The sequence below is a fragment of the Pogonomyrmex barbatus genome, unplaced genomic scaffold (genome assembly GCF_055798465.1).
Source record: "Pogonomyrmex barbatus isolate J1 unplaced genomic scaffold, ASM5579846v1 scaffold5, whole genome shotgun sequence".
Classification (NCBI taxonomy): Eukaryota; Metazoa; Arthropoda; class Insecta; order Hymenoptera; family Formicidae; genus Pogonomyrmex; species Pogonomyrmex barbatus.
In genome coordinates this window covers 10,510,739-10,532,691 of record NW_028297149.1, presented here as the reverse complement: position 1 = coordinate 10,532,691, position 21,953 = coordinate 10,510,739, and the positions used below count along the sequence as shown (strand labels likewise).

The window sequence follows — 21,953 nt, the reverse complement described above, 5'->3', positions numbered from 1 at the left end:
TGGCGTTCTTCATTATTAAGTAAATTTTTATTTTCAAATTTGATTCGACGCAAAGTGATGTTTACGCGAGTGTGAGTGTGAATTTCACTATTTTGGAATGAGGCGCGATAGGAAGAGGGAACGAAGACTCATCCCCCTCGCCTGTAATCCCACAGATCACAGACGCAATCTAGAAAGAAGTCGATTCCTATTGAACACTCCGCGTAGTAAACATAAAACATACAGAATGTCATCTAGTATACGTAGAAAGTTTCTCCCTAGTCACACACTTATGAAAGATTTTTTTTTTTTTTTTTTTTTTAAAGAAAGTCGCACGATCCCTTCCGGATCCTCTCGCGAAAAAAAGATTCACGCGCCTTTATTTCATCTAGAAAAATACCGGCGCAGATTCTCGCTTGTGACGCAGATATATCATAAAGTGGTGAACTCGTATTACGACTTCTTTATGTGTTTGACACAGCCGAAAGTTGGCGTTGCCGCATGAATGAGCATTGATTGCTAACACGTTAATGTACACGTGCCACGAGATAATTTTGCCTGGCCACTTTGCAAACATCGCCACTTTATGAGGTATGCGAGCAAGTATACCAATTATTTCTCCACACATGAGACATTCGTAGAAAAGTGCTTTCATACTTTCACGCGGCGCATCTTCCATCGGGTAGTCTTCCCTCTTTTTTTCGTTAAAAATATTTTTCCTCTACTAAATGTGCTACGTCGTTACTTTGAATCGAATAGCTCAAGAGAAAGATTAATACACGGGATATTCTTTTCAGGGAACTGGAACGATCAACGTCATCCCGTGGTTTAGAGACGGAAGAAATATGTTATTATTATTATTATTATTATTATTATTATTATTATTATTATTATTATTATTATTATTATTCTTAAGAAATACAATAGATATTTATTGATTGTTCTAGTTCCGAGATATTCATATATGGAAGATGCCCAATGAATATAATGAAAATTTGCAACGGATCCGAGAGAGTCGATGGACCATTCGTATGATATATACATCGTATAATTCGTAAATATGCGCCGTGTCTACGGCGCTTAAAAGATGCATATACATCAATTCCATTTCAATCAGATTTTTAAACAATCGCGAACAATCAGCGTCCTGCCGCCTTTCTCTCAATGCAATTTTTAACGATCTCTCTTTCTCTCTCTCTCTCTCTCTCTCTCTCTCTCTCTCTCTCTCTCTCTCTCTCTCTCTCTCTCTCTTACACGCATGCATACATTTTGTACTGATCTTTTCAACCATAATAACGACATTAAGTGACATTAATGTCTAACATTATTAGGTAGTTACCTTAACAATGGCTAATTCTTAAGTAATTTATATAATATAAGTTGCCTTCCTTATCTTTCTTTTTTTCTGAGGGAAAAATAACGCTCCACAAATTTGGAAAATAAAAGATTAATTTCTTCTGGATGGATATTTCTCCTTTACTTTCCAATTTTTCATCTATATTTCCTCATGACATTTTACAATTCAAAATATCTCGTTGTCTATGATGATTCTTCGTTCAATATTCTTCCTTGTTTATTTCATTTATTAAATCAATAAATCTATTAGATATAAAATATGAGAATGTCAAATAATAAAAATTAAAATATATTAAAATTAACTAAAGACTAAACTGATATAATCCTCTAACTAGTATATAACTAGTATATAACTAGTATATATAAATAATTCTCTATATTTCTATTTTATTCTATTATATTAAAAACTAAAAATATTGAAAAAATGCGATTAAATTCAACATTAATAAAAAATTTTCCGTGTTATTAAAATTTAATAAACCTAATCAATATTAAAAGAGCTTGATTTAATAAATATTGCTTATAAGAATTTGATAAATATATAATAAATATTTAATAAACGTGAAAAATTCTCTACCTAATTATATCAATTATATACCCTGCATTTTACATATCCCAGAAATTCAAATATCATAAATTCAAATATTCAAGAAACTCAAATATTGTAAAAAAAATAAATAAAATATTCAATTATGATACATTTTATTAGAAAATTAAAAAAATAATACAAAATTAAAGTATAAAACTACAACCTATCGCAATTTCTACTTTTTTTTTCAAAATTAGATTGATAAGCCAAACAATTAGCAGTATCCATGCATGATTGCATTTAGAAAAAAATTATAAGAAATTTTGCTTCTTGCTGTTACTACTGTTAGTACTCTCCTCATTAATCACATTAATTAATTAATTAATTAACAACACTTGCAAAGCCTCTATAAAGATCTCTTGAGCCTTGAGAAGGTTTCCTCAGATTGGGATCTTCATAATTCGAAATGTTATTTCTTTCTTCTTTCTTTTTCACGGATTTCTACAGACATTTGTAGGAAAAAAAATGACTTTTCAAATTATGGAAGTGGTTTCAGTTCGGAGAAAGCTTTGCGAAGAGACTTCAGAGATCTTCTTCCGAAAACGGAGAGCTTGCGATTAATGAGGGAAGAGCAACATAATAACGGTAAAAAGCAAAATTTCTCTATTATTATTTTCTACATATAATCATGCATGACACTACCAATTGTATCGTTTAACAATCCAATTTCGCAAAATTATTCTCTTGCAAATCTGCAAAATAAATTGGATTTTAATTATATTCATAATTTAACATTGTAAATAGAGAAAACTCATTAGTCATATAAAATAATATATAAAAAAAGGAAAAATGCATCTATCACAATTCGACAAACAATCGAATTTTTTTAAATAATGACTAAAATACACTAATAAAATGTGATTTTATCCGGATTTCTCGATATCTTATTAATTTCCTTCGTCATTAACTTTCCTTGACAATGCATTGTCGATTAATTATCGTTAATTATCATTGTCGATCAATTGATCATTCAAAATATCCAGCACACAGTTTTCTTCTCAGGTTTGATCCAAAATATATTTCCGCTCAATTCGTAATTGAGAATAAAGATCTAAAAATATACCTGAGCTGTATGCGCATTTTATGTGTCCATCCAACCACGAGGTACAATGCATTGCAATAAAATTATAAAAATATATAACACAAATACAAATAATACATAAAAGATAGATGAAATATATAAAAAAATTAATAGTTCATCAGATGAAAAATAAAAGCTGAACATAATTTCGCGTATACGTGCGATAAATATTATAGATGTACATTGCGTTTCATTAATTGAGTCCTTTTTCAGTGTAAATGGTCAAATGTATATCTCCCTTGCTTGCTTGGAAATATGTATGCGATAGGAGCCTAGAGATTGCGCGAATTTTTACACTCAAAAAGGACTCGATTGATGAAACACAATCTATTAAAATAATAAAGTACATTATGTCCTCTTTCTTTAAAAGCCACAATGAATGGCCAATATAAAGATTCCATTGCCGCAGACGACATTTTCATAGTAATTTCACATACACGAGGTGAAAAAAATGTGGAAATAAATATAAAGTAATCTCTCATCTCAGAAATTTATCTTTGAACTTTTATCTCAGAATAGGAAATACGTATATATGACGTATATACGATGTGTATGTGAAACTCGAAACGTGTATAAAGCGACGTCGTGCGCGCAAAACATTTAATCCTTCATCCTTCATACGTTGTCAATTGTTATTTTTTTTTTTCATTACAAGATAAAATTCTCTTGTCTCGTTTCTAGCGGAAAGTATCTCCTGGCGCAATTCACCAATGACTTAGAGATCCCGCCATGCGTTTGTAAAAATTGCGATAGATTGCTCGTGGCGACCGCGAGTTTCGCTGCTCACCCTTGACAGAAATGAAAACCATCGCCATCACTAAAGTTTCCATTAAATCATCAAGATAACGCGTCTGCGGTCCTAGAGTGTCAACCGAACATGATGGCGTTCCTTGGCACCGGGGCCACTTGATGCTCCAGCCTTACCAAGCGCACGTAATTGCGGCCGTAATCCGTGAACGCCATTCTACCGTCCCAGTGAAGGGCTATACCCAGTGGACGGTCCATTTCATCCTGACCAGGCTTATACGAATAAATTAACGAGCCGACCGAGTTGTACGCTTTGATTGAATTGTGACGGGAATCCGCGACGAGAATACTGCCATCGTCGGCCGCTATGACGCCCTGAGGCCGCTGAAACGTGGGCATGTTCTCCTCGTTCTGCCCGTCACCGGTTTCCCCGTCCTGCCTCTTGCCTTTTGACTCTTTCTCACATTTAAGAATGCGCATCTCCGTCATGTTATACTCAATTATCAATACGTGGTGATTGTTGAAGTCCGTAACGATCAGCTTGCCCTCGTTGTTGAAGCAGATACCGCGCGGCGAGTCCAGATACCTCAGCAGATGTGGCTGGCCGCCGAACATGCGTAGGGGAATACCCTCGGCGCTGAATAACTGGACACGATGATTCCTCGTGTCCGTAACCGCGATCTCGCAAGCTGAATTTACCGCGACGTCCCACGGGTAACAAAACTGACCCTGCTTCTCGCCGTGCTCGCCGAAGGACCTTAGAAATTCGCCCTCCAGAGTTAAAATCTGAAACACGATGATTCCATATTGTATAGTGTCCGGTCGGCAAATTCAACTGTGTGAAATTGGCATCAGTCGCGTCCGTGTCAGCGCACTTTACGCTCCGCTAATACACATAATCGGGACTGAACTGTATATTATTGTATTGTAAATATGCAATGTGTCACCAACCTGAACGCGATGGTTATCTTTATCGACCACGATAAGACGACGTCTAGCATCCACGGCGATTCCGGCTGGACGATTGAATTGACAAGGACCGCTACCGTAGCTCCCGAATTTCCTGATCAGCGTACCGTCCTCACGATAGACCTGTATACGATTATTGGATCTGTCGCTGATGATGATGTTACCTTCATTGTCGCAAGTCAATCCCCACGGGCGGCAGAGATTGTCGGGATTATTCTCGCCGAAGTAACCCAGAATTATGACCTCCGTGCTCTTGACTTGCAACTCGTGCTTTCGATTAGGGAGGCAGATGTTGTGGTCGTAATCGGTTATCGGACGACCGCGCGGAATCGGTTGCATCATCTGCTCATTCATTCCGTAAGGGAAGTACAATTGCGATGATTTGTAATCGCGATTCGGTAGACGATCCCCGATCGTGCCCGGACCGTTCACCAAAACGTTTCCTCCATTAGCGATTACGGACAGCACGTTATTATCGGAACTCTTGAACGAGATCCAATTCTCGTCTCGGATAGCTCGGGTCTTTGTCTTTCGACTCTGACGTATTTGCCAAATCTAAAATTTAAAAAAATTTCTTCATAAATCGTCTTTCCTTTTAATTAAAATATCAAAGGAAAAGTGAATTTGAAAATGATAAAGATATAAATTTTCTTACATCTTTTAAGAAAAAAATAGATTGTTTTTTTTATACATTTCAACTTCCCCTTTTTGCACATATTTTGCTCAATTTTTGCCGCTTTAGCAGATTATAATGATATTCATTTATTTACGAAACAAATTTTCCAAAACATTACTATTTGCCTTATAAATTGTATTAATATTTAAATATATCTTTTTAATATTTATATTTTATTAAATAAATTACCTCAGCTAATACCATATCTTTCCTTTGCAAAAGTTCATCAGGATTACACATAGAAGATGAGCGTGCGTCGTGGATAGCGCATTTGAGAGCACTGACAGCTAATGACAGTCGTGACTTGTCCTCTTTTAAATTTATGTATCTCTCTTGAAGTACCTCATACTTCCATCGCCGAGTCTCCACAATTTGTTTAAACAATTTCTTCTCTCTCTCTTCTACTGCCGACCACATTCGACGTGAAAAGAACTTTACATCGGTAAGCGCTTCTCTGGTTCTTTGATCTAGCGCTGCAATATCCAACTGCAAAAAGCATAGAATAAACTTTTTCTTTCTTTCTTTTTTTTTAGATAAGTATTTTTTAAATTTATTCTAATAAATAATCATCAATGTTTAAATATCATTATTTGGCACAAAGAATTTTAAACGCCTAATAATTTTTTTTAAATTTATATTTATAATATATATATTCATTATAAATATAAATTTAAAAGAAAAATTATAAGGCGTCTAAAATTCTGAATAATGCCACTTATTATATTTTGTTATTTATTATAATATTCATGCCGAGTATATTTATGTCAAAATTGACTCCTATTAGAAAAAGAAACCAAAAATAATTTCTCTCGAATTTTATCTGTTTTTAAAACTTTAGTCTACATAAAAAGAATGCCAAGAAAATTCGTGCGTATTTCAGTATAAAGATTGTAAAGATCTGTAATTTGAGAGAAAAATAACCTGAAAATAATTGCTTTCACATTAATCGAACAATTAATTAACTTACGCCCATATTTTCCATATCATCCGCAAGAACATCGATGCCGAGGTAGGCCTCGATCAGCACCTCTTCGGCTTGACGTTGGGCGTTATCGAGGAATTCTAAAAGTTCCACTGTCACGTGTTTGTAGACGCAATTAGTGGAGCATTCTCTGCAAATCGTTTTGCAACAAGTCTGGCAATAGAACAATTGAGTATTCGGATGATCGTTGCATTGATAGGACAGCATCTTTTCTTTCTGCATGTAATCAAACGATTGGAGGTCCTGTATTTCCTTCGTCAGCTTTTCTTCTCCTACATCCGACGACGCATTGGTTAAATCCTGCTCCACGTTTAACTCTATAAGTGTTCCGTCATCGTTCCATTGCTCGCCTGGCACGGTGACAGGTGACTGATGCCCCGAATAATTTTCCTTCTTTACTTCATTCTCCCCGAGTATTTCCAACTTTTCCGATATCAGTGGCGAATCGGATGCGTCTCTTTGAACGCTTGGACTGCGAGTTCGCTGCTCAGTAATCTCGCTTTCCTCCCTTTCCTTCGATATGTCCAGATGTTTTGTTAACAGTGTTATTAAAGATTCGTCATGCGCATCTTCCTGAGCGCTCGAGCTACGTTCCTCGCACGCGGGTGATTGTCGCCTGGAGCAGATGTCATTCGAGTCCAGCAAATCGATCTTCAGAAGATTCATATTGAGATCTTCGTACGTAGTTTCGTAGTTCGACTGGCAGCTCTCGTTTTGGCAACTGATGCCCGAGAAGCTCGGGCCAGGCGCATCTGTGACACTAGCATCTTCGAACATTCGAAAATATTCGAAATGGTCGGGCGAACTGCTGTCCAACTGATGAACTGGCGAATGATTTGTCAGATTATCGTCCGAGGAGCTCGAGCGACTCTCACTCGAACAGCTCAGTGAACTGGCGATCATGGCATTCTGATTGTATAGCTTTGGATATTCGTTTAAGGAATCCACATGATTGAGAATCGAACGACCTAGCGAACTATCCTTGGAATGCTGCGATAATTTTCCTGAAGGAAACTGCTTCACAAAACGGTCTGGACTGGTGTTTTGAAACGATCGGATCTTTTTGGGGACATTAAACTTTTTTGGCGTAAAATGCTGATCATCCTGCTTGCGAGGTTTATTTGTGAGCTGAAATAAATTCTTGTTCTGTTTATTCCGCATAAAAATTCGATATATTTGTTATTTAAATGCTATAATCTTAATTAAAGCCCTCACTCCGAAAGTCGCCGCGGCTTATTAGAATCGTGACGTATTATAAGCGAGATGCACGTAATTTGCAAATAAAGAGATATTTATTAACTAAAATGACACTTGAAATGGCTTTAAGATAAGCTTCAAGATGTGAAAATAGACGGCTGATAGTCTGATAGTCTAGATAAATAACTGTAAAAGGCATGTGAAATGAAGTCTATTCAAAGAGAAAAACGCGATTTAACAGCTATTGAAAGAAATGAAAAATATGCTTTTACATATAAAATTCAAAGGTAACTAGCTACCGCCCATTTTTACGAATTTATACAAATTAAGTACGAGACAAGCCACATCTGTATGATTAAGCACATAATAACGAAGTTAAGTACAATAAAAAATTTTATTGTTGTCATTTAATATGAAGATAAACAAGAATAAGGATAAGACGAAGAAAAATAAATAAGCTTCTAATTTCTAATTTCCGCGATCGTCAACGCGAAGTTTTTAGCTGAGCCTAATTAGGAGTCTTAAAAATTACTTTTAATTGCTGTGCATTAACATGCGTATTTAATGTATGTTAATCACATAATAATGTAAATTTAATATAGATAAGAGTTTAAAAAAATGATCTTGGCTGCCGATACTTATTACTATTAAAATTGCTATTGAAATTCTACAATATATATATATGACTATACAATATTTTCGTATGGCAGTGATTATTGAAATGCTTATCGGTTGTTAACTTCGTCATAGTTTTGTCTACACATCGACGACATTCGGTAACACTCACTGTGTTTCCTATACTTTCCTATTCTTTCGAACATCCCTTTATAACTTTCATATTAAAAACGAAACTATGAGATTGGAAATTGATTGGAAATTGAATGAGTTAAGAAATTTTAACGTGTGTCAAGAATGAAATTTATATTATTACTATTATTATAGGACAATATTATTTTCTTTGCTATTATTTTCTACTGTTATCTTCGATCTATCGATCTCGTAATTTCATTCCTCATAGTGATTTCCTTGATATCGATCGCTGCACGTTAATTTAGTGTCGGACGCGAATGCGATTCGCAATTCGCTATTCTGTATAAAACTCATAAATAGTATGAAAGAGTAGATTCATCGAGTTCGTTGTTTTCCACGTCGATTCGTTAGCGAGATGGTTTTTTTAACGAAATCAATAAACGCGAATCATCACGAATCTGTGATTTGCCGCTATCTTACAAAATAGATCCTGTAGGCAGCTAACCAATTGAGTTCACCCACTTTAATTTTGTGATACATAGCTGAATAATCAAATGAATAGATCCTTTTTTATCGCATCATGTTATACTATATAGTTATATATTAGCATATGCAAATGTAAATATAAATGTGATTCATGAATAATAAGTTTTACATTAAATGCTCAACATTCATTTTAATGTAAAACTTCCTCTCTTTCAAGCAATTAGCAAAACATTTAATCTAAAACCTATTGAAACGAAGGTTAAACTTACGTAATTTATTTCAGAGAAATATAAAATTTATTATAATGGAAAATAATGCGTGGAAGTAAATGAAAAATGGGTTGTAAACTTTATTGAACTTTCACATTTCAATCCTACTGTCAGCTGGATATCAAAGGAATTTGAATGAACAACTTTTTCATAATAATGAAAATGTTGTGCTACGAATATGTTAGAAAAACATTTAATTAACATAACGATGATATGATTTAAATATAAGTCAAGTAAATTGCTTTTGAATTACTTACTTGCATAGGATGACGGTTGCAATCTATTCTGTTGCGAGGAGATTTTAGTTGATTCATCGTGGCGGGCAGAAAGTGTTGATAAAGATCCAAGGAAGTTTTCTGGGTTGCACTATTGAAAAATCTTGTTTTCCTAGAGCAAAATATGAAAAGTTGTTAAAATACCTGCCGTTTCGATAACCGTATCTTTTGAAACCTATCAGCGTATTGTTATTACTGACTGTAATCTAATCGCTCAGAAAATCCATGAGATAATTAGATTTATCTCATTATACTCTCAGTTTGCTTAGAAAATCCACTTTAAGATTTAGTTCTCAAGAGGAAGATAAATTTTGTATTCTATATTTATTAAGTTTTGCATCTAAAATTTAATAAACTATGTTAATATTTTTTAGATACCAAAATAAAATTTAATTTATAACTCTCTAAAGAAAATTTAATTCTTTCAAAGATTATTTTAAACTTTTTCTTATTATTTTCACTTTATTATTAATATTTTAATAAGGAGCAATAGAAAAGTATATATAGATTTTACAACGACCTTTACACTTATTGGTAATGAAAAAAAAAAACGTAATGATCTTCGCAAGATAGATATTTTCATACATATAATAAGACTTTGTTTTTCAAAATTATAACGGTTTTAACCTCGAATAAAATCAATCTGCTTGCTAAACGATATATCTTATTCGATATCTAAAAACGCATTTCCATATCGTAGTATTTTCTTTATCACGTTCATAGATACACTTGTATTTATTTATGTATTCATAGAGACAAACTGATAACGATGACGACTTTGTTTAGTTAACTGGAATTTTTGAACAAGTTTGAGAAATATATAACGTTAAAAACTACTTGCGATAAATGATAGCTAATTTCTTTTAATGTTTTTTGTACTAAGACATTTATACCTTGAACTTTATCATTGAAAAGAAATAATGCGTTAGAGGATGTAAAAGAAGATATATAAGAAAGAAGATATATGTAAGATATATAATTTTTCAAACATTATAAGAAATGACTCTTTGTCACAATTGCGAAACAAATCTTTATTATTAGATATTATTCAAAAATCTAGAAATCGATAAATGTGTAAAAATTGATAAACAATTGACAATTTTGCTCAAACGTTTCACTGTAATTTTTATTACGCCATTCTTATCAATATATTTCGACTTGCCTATCTTTCTCCTGAAACGAGCTTTCGTAACGAAGTTTATTGAACCACCACGGTCTCTTGTTCGCACCGAACTAAATTGATCAGTCTTGTATTGTTGACAAGGATTTGTCTTGTGATTGCGGCGAGGTCATTTCATATAATATTCAAATATCATACAGTGTCAAATATCATACAGTCTTCTAACTACAGAAATGTGCAAACTATTCAAACGTAAATTAAATCGAATCGAATCTCTATTCATCTCTTATTCGATTCGTATTTGAATTTTTATGATTCGAATTCTAAACTATTTGAAAACTTTGAATTTAGGAGGATCAAAAATATAAATCACATATATGACAAGTTTATAAATTATATTTCCTGTTAAGAAAAACAGCATGACTGTGCTATTAGAAGTATTATTAAAATAAAGCCTGTTCTTTTTAGCTGAACTTTTTGCATAATTTATTATTACTTTTTTACTCTCCATCTATCTTAAAAATTTAATTTGATTCTTACCAGATATAGATAATAGTACATTAGAATATTTTAATAATTGATTTACAACTTTTTGCAAAATTTATTATTTAATTACTTCATTATTGCAATATTATAAATAAAATATATTGTATCAGCTTTATATTAAATATTTACATACAAGGTGTCTGATTCCTAATAGTACATCGCTAACTCGTTATTAATTATAAAAATCGCAAAATAGTAAAAGGTCTTTCTGTTTTTGATCCGCTCTATCTTGTAAAGCACAAATAGTATACCATTAAAAATCAGATATATATATATATATATATATCAATTATTAGACAGAGACATTATTTTAAATATATTTCCATATTAACATTTTGAATATATAATAACATAAATAATATTTAATTTTGCCAGGCCATGTAAAAGTTTGCTCGGTTTTCATATAATAAATATAATAAGCAGCAAGTCCGTATTTACTGTATGATGTTCTAGATTAATCCTAAAATTATGTCGTTCTCTTGCTTTGCTAAAACTAGATATAAATATTAGAACCAAGATTAAATTGCTCTCGTTGATATACATTCTCTCGATATTGCGAAAAAGCGATCACATTAAAATTATTCAAAACAAATAATAAAACAGCAGTAGCTAAAAGGATTAAAATTTTAAAATTAGTAGAAAGTGTAAAGATAAATGTTTTAAAACATTAGTACACTTCAACGTGTACATAGAATATCGGTTTTTTTGCAATGGATTTGAATCACTTCAGGAACGATTAAATTGGATATTACATAGAATGTTTGACCGAAAATGTATAAAATAATAAATACGTAGAAATCGTATAAAATATTAATTTAATAAATATTAATTTAATCAACAGTGGAATAACTTTTATATTTTATATTTTATACTTTTGAGAGATATTTTTCCAAATATTATGCATTCGAATATAATTATAATCAATTTGATAATTCTACTAACTCAAAGTAGAGAATAATTAAAACTCATTACAGTAAAAAATTCAAATTCAGAATATAGAGATATATTAATATCTCATTTTAGAGAATTTTTCTCTCCTTCTCTTTAAAAATTCTTCGTTAAATTATGCAAAATGTATAAATATCCGTCCATTTTTTTATAATCCTACTTAAACTTTGTTTGCACGATTTTATTCATCATCATCAAACTAATATCAAACTAAAAGTAAAGGATATTAAAATAATTATAATTAATGTCAATTTAATTATTTTAATTGCAATTTTGTAATATTCACATGATTGATGCAAAAGCATTTACCGAATGATTTTGTTTGAATACGCATTATAATTTTCGATTTTTTATAAATATGTATTCATTGTCGCATATCAAGTTACTTACAAAAATAACAAAATTACTAATCTTTATATTATTTTTAATTTATTTTTACTATTATTATTACCATTATTATTTTATTATTATTATTTTTCTGAGCGGAAACGGCATACTGAAGCATCTTACATCTAATCCAGAATGCTCCATCGCATACGGAGGGTGATATCCTTGAAATCGCCATGGCGACCAAGGTCAGATTTTTCCTCTCGAGGGTCAAGAAGGAGGAGAAAGTAAAATGGCCGGTATCTGTCTGTGTTGCGTGTCATCTGTGCGAACGTGTGTTTGCGCACAATGGCAGATTACGTCGCTTTGCGAGTGTGCGGGCATGCGTGATCCAACAGTATTTACCCAAAATGTACAACAAGTGCTGTCTATCGTGTACCGACACGGTTTGATCAAATTTCGCTCGTATCAAAGTCCCTTTGTCCCGTTCGCGTATCGATTTTGTGCCCGTCTCTCAGAATTTTTGTACATTTTTGCGGAACGAAAACAACATAAAAGATACCACCGGGGACTTTTCGCAAACCCCATTTCTTTCTATGTAAAAATTCACCCTTAATTATAAACTTTTAATTAACCTTTAATTACAAACATCACAAGCTAAGTTTGAGTGCTAATAAAAAAAGAAATAAAAATAATCTCTCTCCATCCTGTGTATGCACTTGCTGTTGCATCCTTCGGTGTTGTACGTACATAAAATCAAATTTTATTTATTTTTCTAAAAAAAAAAAAAGAACGCTTAGCCGACAATAAAAAAATAAGTAACAGAAGTCCGAGAGACTACACGTGCGTAAAGGGTTGAAAAAGATGGAAAATTCTCGGCCATGCTAACCTGACAAAAGAAAAAACCCGTTTCTCTAGAACTTCAAATTACAAGTCTCTTTCGGACTAATATTCGACATCTCCCTAATATCTAAACGTCTAGTTTGATAAGATAATAATTTTTGATAAGAACGGTCGAAGTCTCCCGGTTTCGTTTTCATTGGTGGGCGCTGAATGACGTCGCCTGCCACTTTCACTCTCGTTCGGGTTTCAATGCCGCACCGGGGAGATATTTCGCGACTACGAGATCGCGAAGCGGAGAATCGCTTACGAGGACGTGATCGCGGGGGAGTAAACGCGACTGGAAGCGGGATGACGAAATCTCGCAAAATCCACGTAGTAAGGTGGAACGAAGGGGGAGGGGGGGGGGGTTAACGATAAATAAATGAACGGGCGAGATAAATGAAGCTGCATCTGAAATCTCACCTCTCGTACGAGCGCTCCTCCGCGAAGCAGTCGAACTGGCGTGCGGCGAGCATGTTCTCCGGAATATCGATGTTCGCGTACTTTTCCAAAATTAATGCCTTCGATGACTGGACACTGACGCAGTACAATTGGCCTCTCGTATCGCTTACAGAGGGGTAGAATCTCTGCATGCCTCCGTGCAGTATGCGGGAGAATGAAAGCTGCGAACTCGTGGGACGGGTCGCAGATATGCTTCTTAACTGGGGGATAACATACGTGGCTTTGTCTGTTAAATGCTTGGGCTCGACTACTTAACAATGAGACTAATGCTTTAAACCTATTCGATCCGAGCAGTTAAGATCAAAGTTTTTCGATTCTCGTCATGTATTTACAATTTCACGACGTTAATACGATCTCTGCGTATGTCGGAGAATTTTTACGTAAACCGATTGTTAATTATGAAAAATTAATACAAAATAATTATTTTCAAAGGACGCCACGAATTAAGATAATTTAATAAACCGGGAAGTGAGTAGGCCAAGTAACACAATGTTCGATGAATAAAATATAGGCCCGCTGACGTAATGTTTAATGAATAAAATATAAGCTGCGAGAGTAACGTGATACGAAATACGTTATCGAAGGCGGATTACGGAACAAAAGCCGCGTAATCTTTTACGAAGATTATCGAAGACACGGAGGACCCATTGAATTTTTTCACTTCCATCGTTTCCCAATTGTAACACGCGGATATATTTCGAAAAAGAGGGAGAAAAGATTCGAGAACAGAATCGTCAGGACGAGAGCGTGTACGATTTCCGCGCGCGTTCTCGAAAACCGGTACGGCACCCGGGACGGCGATTCCCGCGCGCGTATTTTTGGCACGAGAATCCCAGGTGGTGGTTCGCCCGGGAGCAGCGCCCCGAAGAGAAGAGCCTCGAACTCACTCGTCGTGTCGGCGAACGCGGGCCATCGCTCGTCAGAAACAGCCGGAAGAGCCGGAAGAGGGTAGAGGCTGGCACACCACGCGGATCAGGGGATCGCACTCCCGCGTGGACTCCGACTCCCTTTAAAATGCGAGCACTCGCGTTTCTTTCTTCCAGGAGCGCGTGTCACCCTCCCTCGAGAGCCGGGGGTCGCGAGCCGAGCCGAGCCGAGCCGGCGCGCGAGGAACAGAACGTCCGCCCTTACTCCGGCTCGCGCTACCTCTGAATCACCCACGTCGCCCACGCATAGCGATGCCGGGGTCTCTGCGTAGGCGACTCCTCGCGAAACCCCTACCCCGGTCAGCACCATGCGGTTCCTTCACGATGCGCCTGCGCCCGGAAACCATGAATGGAAGCGCCCGTTCAATGCCGAACGGCCTTTTATTTGCTCGCTCACGAGAGCACTGCGGCATCTCACAACCCCCCTCGACGGCGACGGCGGCGGCGGTGGCGGCGGTGGCGGCGGCGACGGCGGCGACGGCGACGACGACGACGACGACGACGACGACGATGACGATGAGGACGACGACGATGACCTTCAGCCGTCAGTCAGGGTCGATCGGGCAAGGTTTCATCCCGAGGAACAGGTGTTGCGTTTCAGCCACGCAGAAATGCGCCCGCGGTCAATCCTCTCGGATGAATACGTCATAAACCGTCGATCATCAATGAAATCTTTAATTGGTTATCATCAATGAAATCTTTATGGTTATCATGACATAGCACGAATGAATTATGCACGCAGGATCACTAGTAAAATCTACATCAGTCTTATTATTGATCGTAATATAAAATTCTTGTAATTCTATTTTGTGTATAACGAGATCTGAAAAAAAGATCACGTATATTAATAAAATTTAAGGTTCAATGTCAAAATGTATTTTCCTGATAAAATTCCAAGATTTCCAAGAATAATAATCCCAAAAATGTTTTAGTCCAAGTGTAATCATGACTCATTACTGTTACACTGTTTCCCGTTAGACTATCTAATCTGCTGCGATTGTTATCTTTTTTATCTTATCTTTATGTATTTTATCTTGTGTAGGTGAATGCAAATGAAATTGAATGCGGAATTCAAAAGGAAAAAGAATATTGCTCGTATCATTTCAAAATACCTATCCTACATTCGCGCGTGGTAGCATTGAACGAAATGCTAAGAATTAGAGGATGCAACTTTATGAATGGGTGGCTTGGGCGCGAGGGGGGGGGGGAGGGCATCGTGCCGCTTTAACGATCGAGCGCAACCCCTACCCTTTTCTGCCTCCTTCTCGCTCCTTATCACTAACCGTTTCACGAGCTCTCTCTCTCTCTCTCTCTCTCTCTCTCTCTCTCTCTCTCTCTCTCTCGATTCAACCCCTCACCGCTCCTTCTATGAGCGATCCCATTCTCTTCCTTCCCGCCGGCTACGCGCGCACGTGCGCTCGCGCAAGTGTAGCGATTACGAGCTTTACCGTTCATAGACGTTCATAGATGCTGTGCGGGTGTGCGCAACACACGTGTGCACGTCTACGGGGGCGAATCACGCGTGCACATGTATTTCTCTCATATAAATAAATAAGTTTTACAGTATATTTACAGTATATGAACTGATTATATTATGTATCATGTTACGTGTACAGTAATTATTATATATAATACTATTATAATTTATGTGGAAAAAATGTAGTATTTTATACTTTTAAAACAGTTTATTAAATTATTATATATATTATATAGTATAATATATACTATTATATATTATTCTATAGTATAGTATATATATATATATATATATATATATATATATATATATATACAAGATTATCAGATAATTCATAGAATCTATCATGAATAAGTAGAGCGGGTTAAAATAAATAGAACTATATTCTTTACAATTTTCTAATAATTATTAATAAAAAAATAATTAACAAAATTATATCGAGAATCCGTATCATTTTAATTAATAAAAATCTGCGTGCAAATAAAAATTATTCGTGAAACTTTATTACTTCCTCATTAATTACTGAAAATTTCTGGTCATGATTATACCGTCTGTAAAGTCTGTAATTAGCCGGCAATAAATATACGTGTCCCTTTCTGCGGGACGCATCCTCACCCCTTGAAAACTTACTCCAGTATAGAACTCATTAAGAGTGGAAATGACACACTCTCACGCAAATAGCCGCACATCAAATGGCATTCGAAATCGGACGCTTGCACAGCCTCGATACCTAGTGCACTCGTAGCGGAATATATCGAATTTAATTTTGATATTAAAGAGGTTTGAAATCGGAACCGTATTGTGAGAACAAAAGGTAGCGAATAACATTATTAACGAATACAATAGCGTGCGCAAGATTAAATTTTCAATAAAACACAAATCCAATTACACACTGTGGCAAGATACATGTAATAAGAAATTCTTTTAGACTGATTGAGATGATTGAATTTGATATTGAGACTGAAGAAAAAATTCACATTGAATGAAGATAGAATTTAATTTAAGAATATGAGATAAGGGTAACTTGTGAAAATTCTATAAAAAAGTATCAATTTAGTCTGATTAAAATCTTATAAGTAGAGTAGGAAAAAATTAAAAAAAAAAAAAAAATTGATTGATCGATCGCTTGAGGCACGTTGTGTGATATATATTCGATGCATCCAATATCAATGTATACATATTACTGTGATATTTTAACATACTTCATTTTGCTGAACGAAAAATTCATAACCGTAAGCTTCCGGAGAGCGAGCGATCTGCATCTCTAATTTAATCGAATGCCGCTTCGATTCCTCGGATACGATAATTCAGAGATACGAAGTATTCCCTCGCCATTGATCGTTACGGGCGCAACGGGCATCGTGGTTCGGAGGGATGAAAATTGCCCGGTGTGGGTGGATGGGACATCGATGAACGAATGTCCTCCCCACTAAACCCGACGCTAAGAGCAACGTGGGAGTTTCCAAGGTCATCGCAAGAGCAAAACTACGTAGTACGACGCCTCCGTCGGGACGCCCGCGCATGAGGCGTTGGCGTGGAATGTACACACATATAAACTAACTATAAGGCGTTTCAAATTGCCGATAATAATTAAAATGCGTTTTACTATTAATTATTTAATATGATCAGAGTAAAGATACTTCTCAAGTTATGGAATAAATAATTATTATATATTGTTTTACAAAGAAATATGAAAGAAAGTAATCATAAATATTTATTTTGATTTTTTCTAAGAAATTTGATTTATTAAAAAATTATACAAATTGTCATGTTCTTTTAATAATTGGTCATTACAGATTTTACCTTCATTCTCAATATCAAAAGAGGAATTTCTATAGTTCCTATAAAATACTTTTGAAAATATAATAAATTATTTCGCAAATAAAATATAAATTTAAAGGTCATTCGATAAAAATATTCGAAAAAAGCAAGAATCTCAAGAATATATTGTTTGTTATTTAATCAAAGGCAACAATTGCAATTTGAAGAGCAGTTCAAAGATAAAAAACATTCATAACCGCATAGGCCATAAATCATAATTCTTCATTATTGTCGATTATTAAATATTTGTTATTAATAAATCTCAAAATATAAAAAAATTTCAATATAAAAATATCTTAGCAATTTTTCTTATAAGACTCATAGAAACGATGAGTACTGATTATATTTGCATATTTTTATATTACTATTCTAAAGGATGTGACACAAAGGATGCAAACGTAAACATCTTTAACAAATGCGAATGGTATTTTTACCAGTTACAATCACGATACCATCATCCTGCAACTCTTTCAGAGCATCTTCAAACATTTCGCGCGTCACCAACTAAAATAGAAAAAGAAATAAATTGAAAACAAACATACTTTCTATGAAGTGTATTGAAAATAAAGTGAAATGACGATGCAAATAAAAAACAAGCAATAACACATAAATAATAATGAACAAATAAATTTACCGTGCTGGACGATTCTTTCAGTTCTGTGAAAATTTTCTGATAATTTAATGTCGGTGCCTTATCCTTGCCCTTGATGAGTTTCTTCAATGCTTCAACTAATTCCTGTCTACGCTTCCTCGCCGCTAACGACATACCAGTTGTCAAGATACTAATATCGATTTTACCACTTAGTGGATCAATGGCGGATTGTTTCAATGCCTCACGATGTAATCTGATAATAATATTACAAAAAAATAAATATTACAAAAAAAATGAATATTTGCAATATTTATCCTGCTTTTACCTCCAAGCTTCCTCGACATCTGTGATTTCTACCACATTACTGAATCGCATTTTAGCATGTGCCTCGGCGAGTCTTATCAGTGATTCTAATTGCCTCGGATAAGCCGTAATTTGTCCGTGACCACTTCCTACTCTGCGCATATCGACATAGGCTTGAATCAATCTCTGTTGACTCTCTTCGTTGAGAACAGGATGAATGTGTTCTTTGGCATAAGCTATGTAATCACGCAGGATGCTCATGTCTACAATATCGTCCTCTTCTTCCATATCGGATTTATAATATAACGATACCAAATGCCTGGCAAGTTTTCTATCAAATACCTCGTCCTGAGGATCCAGCATGAGGAAAATTAAGTCGAAACGTGACATCAATGTGTGCGGTAACATGACATTTTCTATCACCTAAAAGTAAGCACAAAAGTTATAATGATGCTGTTGATTCTACATCAAATGTACATAATTCTTTAATGAATATTTACCGTCTTATTTTTATTCCACTGTGATTCGCAAGGATTGGCCGCTGCTAGAATACTAGTTCTCGCGTTCAATTGACAAATAATACCCGCTTTCGCAATACTCAAGGTTTGCTGTTCCATAACTTCGTGCAGCACCGAGCGCGTGCTATCGTTCATTTTGTCGAATTCGTCAATGCAACAAATACCATTATCCGCGAGCACCAAAGCGCCAGTTTGCAATACTAACTGACGGGTTTCAGGATCTTTCGTTACAAAGGCGGTTAAACCAACAGCGCTAGAACCTAAAAAGAGAATACAAGAAATATGAAACATGAACAAAAATTAAAATTGAATTTAAAAATATCAATTTATCAGAAATATTTACCCTTTCCGCTGCTATATTGTGAGCGCGGTACCAGATTGAAGACAAATTGTAATAGCTGTGATTTACTCGTACCCGGGTCTCCGCAAAGAAGTATATTAATTTCAGACCGAAAATGTTTCTTAGTTCGCTCGCTCTGTTCTTTCTTCGTGCCGCCGAACAACTGCAACAATATTCCTTTCTTGACGTCTTCATTCTCATAGATGCTAGGAGCAATGTGCCGCGCCAATCGTTCATATATGTCTTCCTTTTGTGACAGCAGTTTCAATAATTCTATTCTTTCTGGTGGAAACGCGTGATTCTTGCCATCTTCTTGCTCATATAGCCTGTATATGCAATAAAAATTATAAGGAAATGAATAAAGAATATAATATTAATATTAGAATATTAAGTACAATATATATAATAAACTGATAAAACAATATTAAAAAATGGAAATCGATAAAATAAATCTATTAAAAAGTGAAATTAAAATATAAGTTAAGGATACATCTTACCGTTTTGAATCTTGTTTTCTGAAGTGGACAACGTCAATGTGTGTCCTGTAGATAGCTCGTACATTGGACTGTCGGGGATTAACGCGTATCGGCAACGCGCGATATATACCTGTGACAGAAACTCTATCACCTGGTGAGACAGCATCAACCAGATTATGATGTGCGAAAAGCACTACTGTATGAGGAGTTTGACCAGCTGGCATATCATCCGGTGATTCCTGTAGCTTGATCATTTGTTTGTCAGTGAAATGACTACGATTGTGAACTAAATTGAAGCAATAATTATTGTTGCAATGAGTGCATACTGTAGGCTCAGCTACGTGACCCCGATCGAGGACCACAGTTGTCGTAAAAGAGCATACAATGCATTTAAAGAACGCCTCTCGCATCTCTGGTAAGATGTTTGACGATCTAATGACCATTCCAGTAACCGTGATCAATCGATCTATGTCCTCTGGATTCAGAAGACGCATACTCGTGGTCCTTGTAACATTGAAGGGACGTACTTGAATCGAATGTTCCAAGGCCGCCCCAGGAAACTTTTCAAAGAATATCTCATTCGCGGTCAAATCGAATGCTGGTATAACCTCTTGAGGATATATCACCAACTGATCATAAAGTTGGGCGTCAAATGCCTTGAGATGAGCACAGTTCACGTTCAAGTAAGGTTCTTCTAATATATGTATCTCCTCGAGCTTTTGCAAGTAAAGTGGTTCGGACAGATTCATATTTTCAGGCAATTCATCATTCTCAGCTTCCGGATCGATAAAGAACAGAACAAATCGTCTAAATTGTCGCTTGATCTGATCAACTACAACGTCAGTACCCCAAATTGTCAATTGTGGGCCATTCTCGGTCTCGGATGTTCTCTCATCATTTTCTGGTATCTACAAAAATTATGTTATATTAATAATTTAATAATTGTATCTATCTTTTAGATCCATTCTATCAATTTAGATTAACTTTAATTATCAATTACTTTGTTTTTCTAGTTTTTAGAATTAAAAAAAGATAAAAGTTAAATCAAGATTAACATTAATTTTTATATATTAATAAAAATGAATATTAATATATTCCTATATATTTTTACTACTTACTTCGGCTAGATTAATTTGCCGTACACGTCTGTCAGACTGGACGTCTGGTCTCTGTCGCATAGGCGTACCTCTGACACCACTACGAGGCGTACGAATCGATGCCAGTGAGCTGGGAGTTCCATAATTCAATGGAGAAGACAACTCTATCTCACTCATACCAGCAGCAAGAGGGCTTGTCTGTGCTTGTTGAATCGGAGAAGACAATGGTACAGAAGACAAACCTTCCGACGATGGTGCGATAGTTTCCTGTGTTTGACGGTTGCCCCATCGTAACGGAGTGTCCACTGGATTGTTGCCCGGTCTCCTCTGAGGTGTACCTAGATGCGGCCCAAACAAAAAAAAGGAAAAATAATACTACAACTCGAGTATAATCTTCTTAACGAAGACAATTGATAGGTAGTTCTTTCTTAAATTCTTTTACCTTGTCTACCAGAGCCCGCGACGCTAGGCGTTCCGGCGACCGAGGGTGTCCTGACAGACGTCGGGGTTCGTTGCTGCCGCCTTGGGGTACTGTTCGGCGACCGATTATCATCCTGCGGAACAGGAGTCCTCGGTGGTCTCATAGGACTCGACATCGTTGACGATGATCACCTTGTATTCTGTTTCTGATCCTTCCAAACACGCGCAAAGGATCAATCCCCGCGTATGCGGATAACCTTACAGGGCACTCAATTTCCCGCGCGAACGCGAGATCAAGCTTCTCGAGAGGGCGTTGGTGCAGATCCTTTATTTTTTTTTCCT

General features: G+C 35.5%; 2 protein-coding genes across 3 annotated transcripts; both read right to left on the bottom strand.

Annotated features, from left to right (window-relative positions):
* Nucleotides 1-2,020: 2,020 nt before the first annotated feature.
* Nucleotides 2,021-14,965, bottom strand: LOC105431344 (uncharacterized). 2 transcript variants are annotated; one of them, XM_011645473.3, is made up of 7 exons: nucleotides 14,529-14,965; nucleotides 13,603-13,841; nucleotides 9,339-9,468; nucleotides 6,365-7,507; nucleotides 5,587-5,883; nucleotides 4,704-5,276; nucleotides 2,021-4,538 (listed from the first exon to the last, which is right to left on the bottom strand). In XM_011645473.3, the coding sequence occupies exons 2-7, from the start codon at nucleotides 13,770-13,772 to the stop codon at nucleotides 3,873-3,875; spliced, it is 2,979 nt and encodes a 992-aa protein (XP_011643775.2). In that variant the 5' UTR covers nucleotides 13,773-13,841; nucleotides 14,529-14,965; the 3' UTR covers nucleotides 2,021-3,872. The 2 variants fall into 2 exon arrangements, with proteins under 2 accessions (XP_011643775.2, XP_088937985.1); XM_089081859.1 differs by lacking the exons at nucleotides 13,603-13,841; nucleotides 14,529-14,965 and adding an exon at nucleotides 10,519-10,637.
* A 3,026-nt stretch (nucleotides 14,966-17,991) lies between these two features.
* On the bottom strand, nucleotides 17,992-21,942 carry dpa (disc proliferation abnormal). The gene is made up of 8 exons (XM_011645472.3): nucleotides 21,634-21,942; nucleotides 21,213-21,529; nucleotides 20,116-21,002; nucleotides 19,622-19,944; nucleotides 19,261-19,538; nucleotides 18,783-19,183; nucleotides 18,500-18,710; nucleotides 17,992-18,369 (listed from the first exon to the last, which is right to left on the bottom strand). The coding sequence occupies exons 1-8, from the start codon at nucleotides 21,785-21,787 to the stop codon at nucleotides 18,274-18,276; spliced, it is 2,667 nt and encodes an 888-aa protein (XP_011643774.2). The 5' UTR covers nucleotides 21,788-21,942; the 3' UTR covers nucleotides 17,992-18,273.
* Between the last annotated feature and the right edge of the window lie 11 nt (nucleotides 21,943-21,953).

What these genes read in the sequence shown, in the direction of transcription:
- LOC105431344 (XM_011645473.3), bottom strand. Translation starts at nt 13,772, where the DNA reads ATGCAGAGATTCTACCCCTCTGTAAGCGATACGAGAGGCCAATTGTAC. An exon ending in GAGGAGCGCTCGTACGAGAG is followed by an intron (nt 9,469 to 13,602) that starts GTGAGATTTCAG and finishes ATTTTGCTCTAG; the next exon opens with GAAAACAAGATTTTTCAATA. An exon ending in GCAACCGTCATCCTATGCAA is followed by an intron (nt 7,508 to 9,338) that starts GTAAGTAATTCA and finishes AATTTATTTCAG; the next exon opens with CTCACAAATAAACCTCGCAA.
- dpa (XM_011645472.3), bottom strand. Translation starts at nt 21,787, where the DNA reads ATGTCGAGTCCTATGAGACCACCGAGGACTCCTGTTCCGCAGGATGAT. An exon ending in AGAAAACAAGATTCAAAACG is followed by an intron (nt 19,945 to 20,115) that starts GTAAGATGTATC and finishes TTGCATATACAG; the next exon opens with GCTATATGAGCAAGAAGATG. An exon ending in TGAAAGAATCGTCCAGCACG is followed by an intron (nt 18,370 to 18,499) that starts GTAAATTTATTT and finishes TTTCTATTTTAG; the next exon opens with TTGGTGACGCGCGAAATGTT.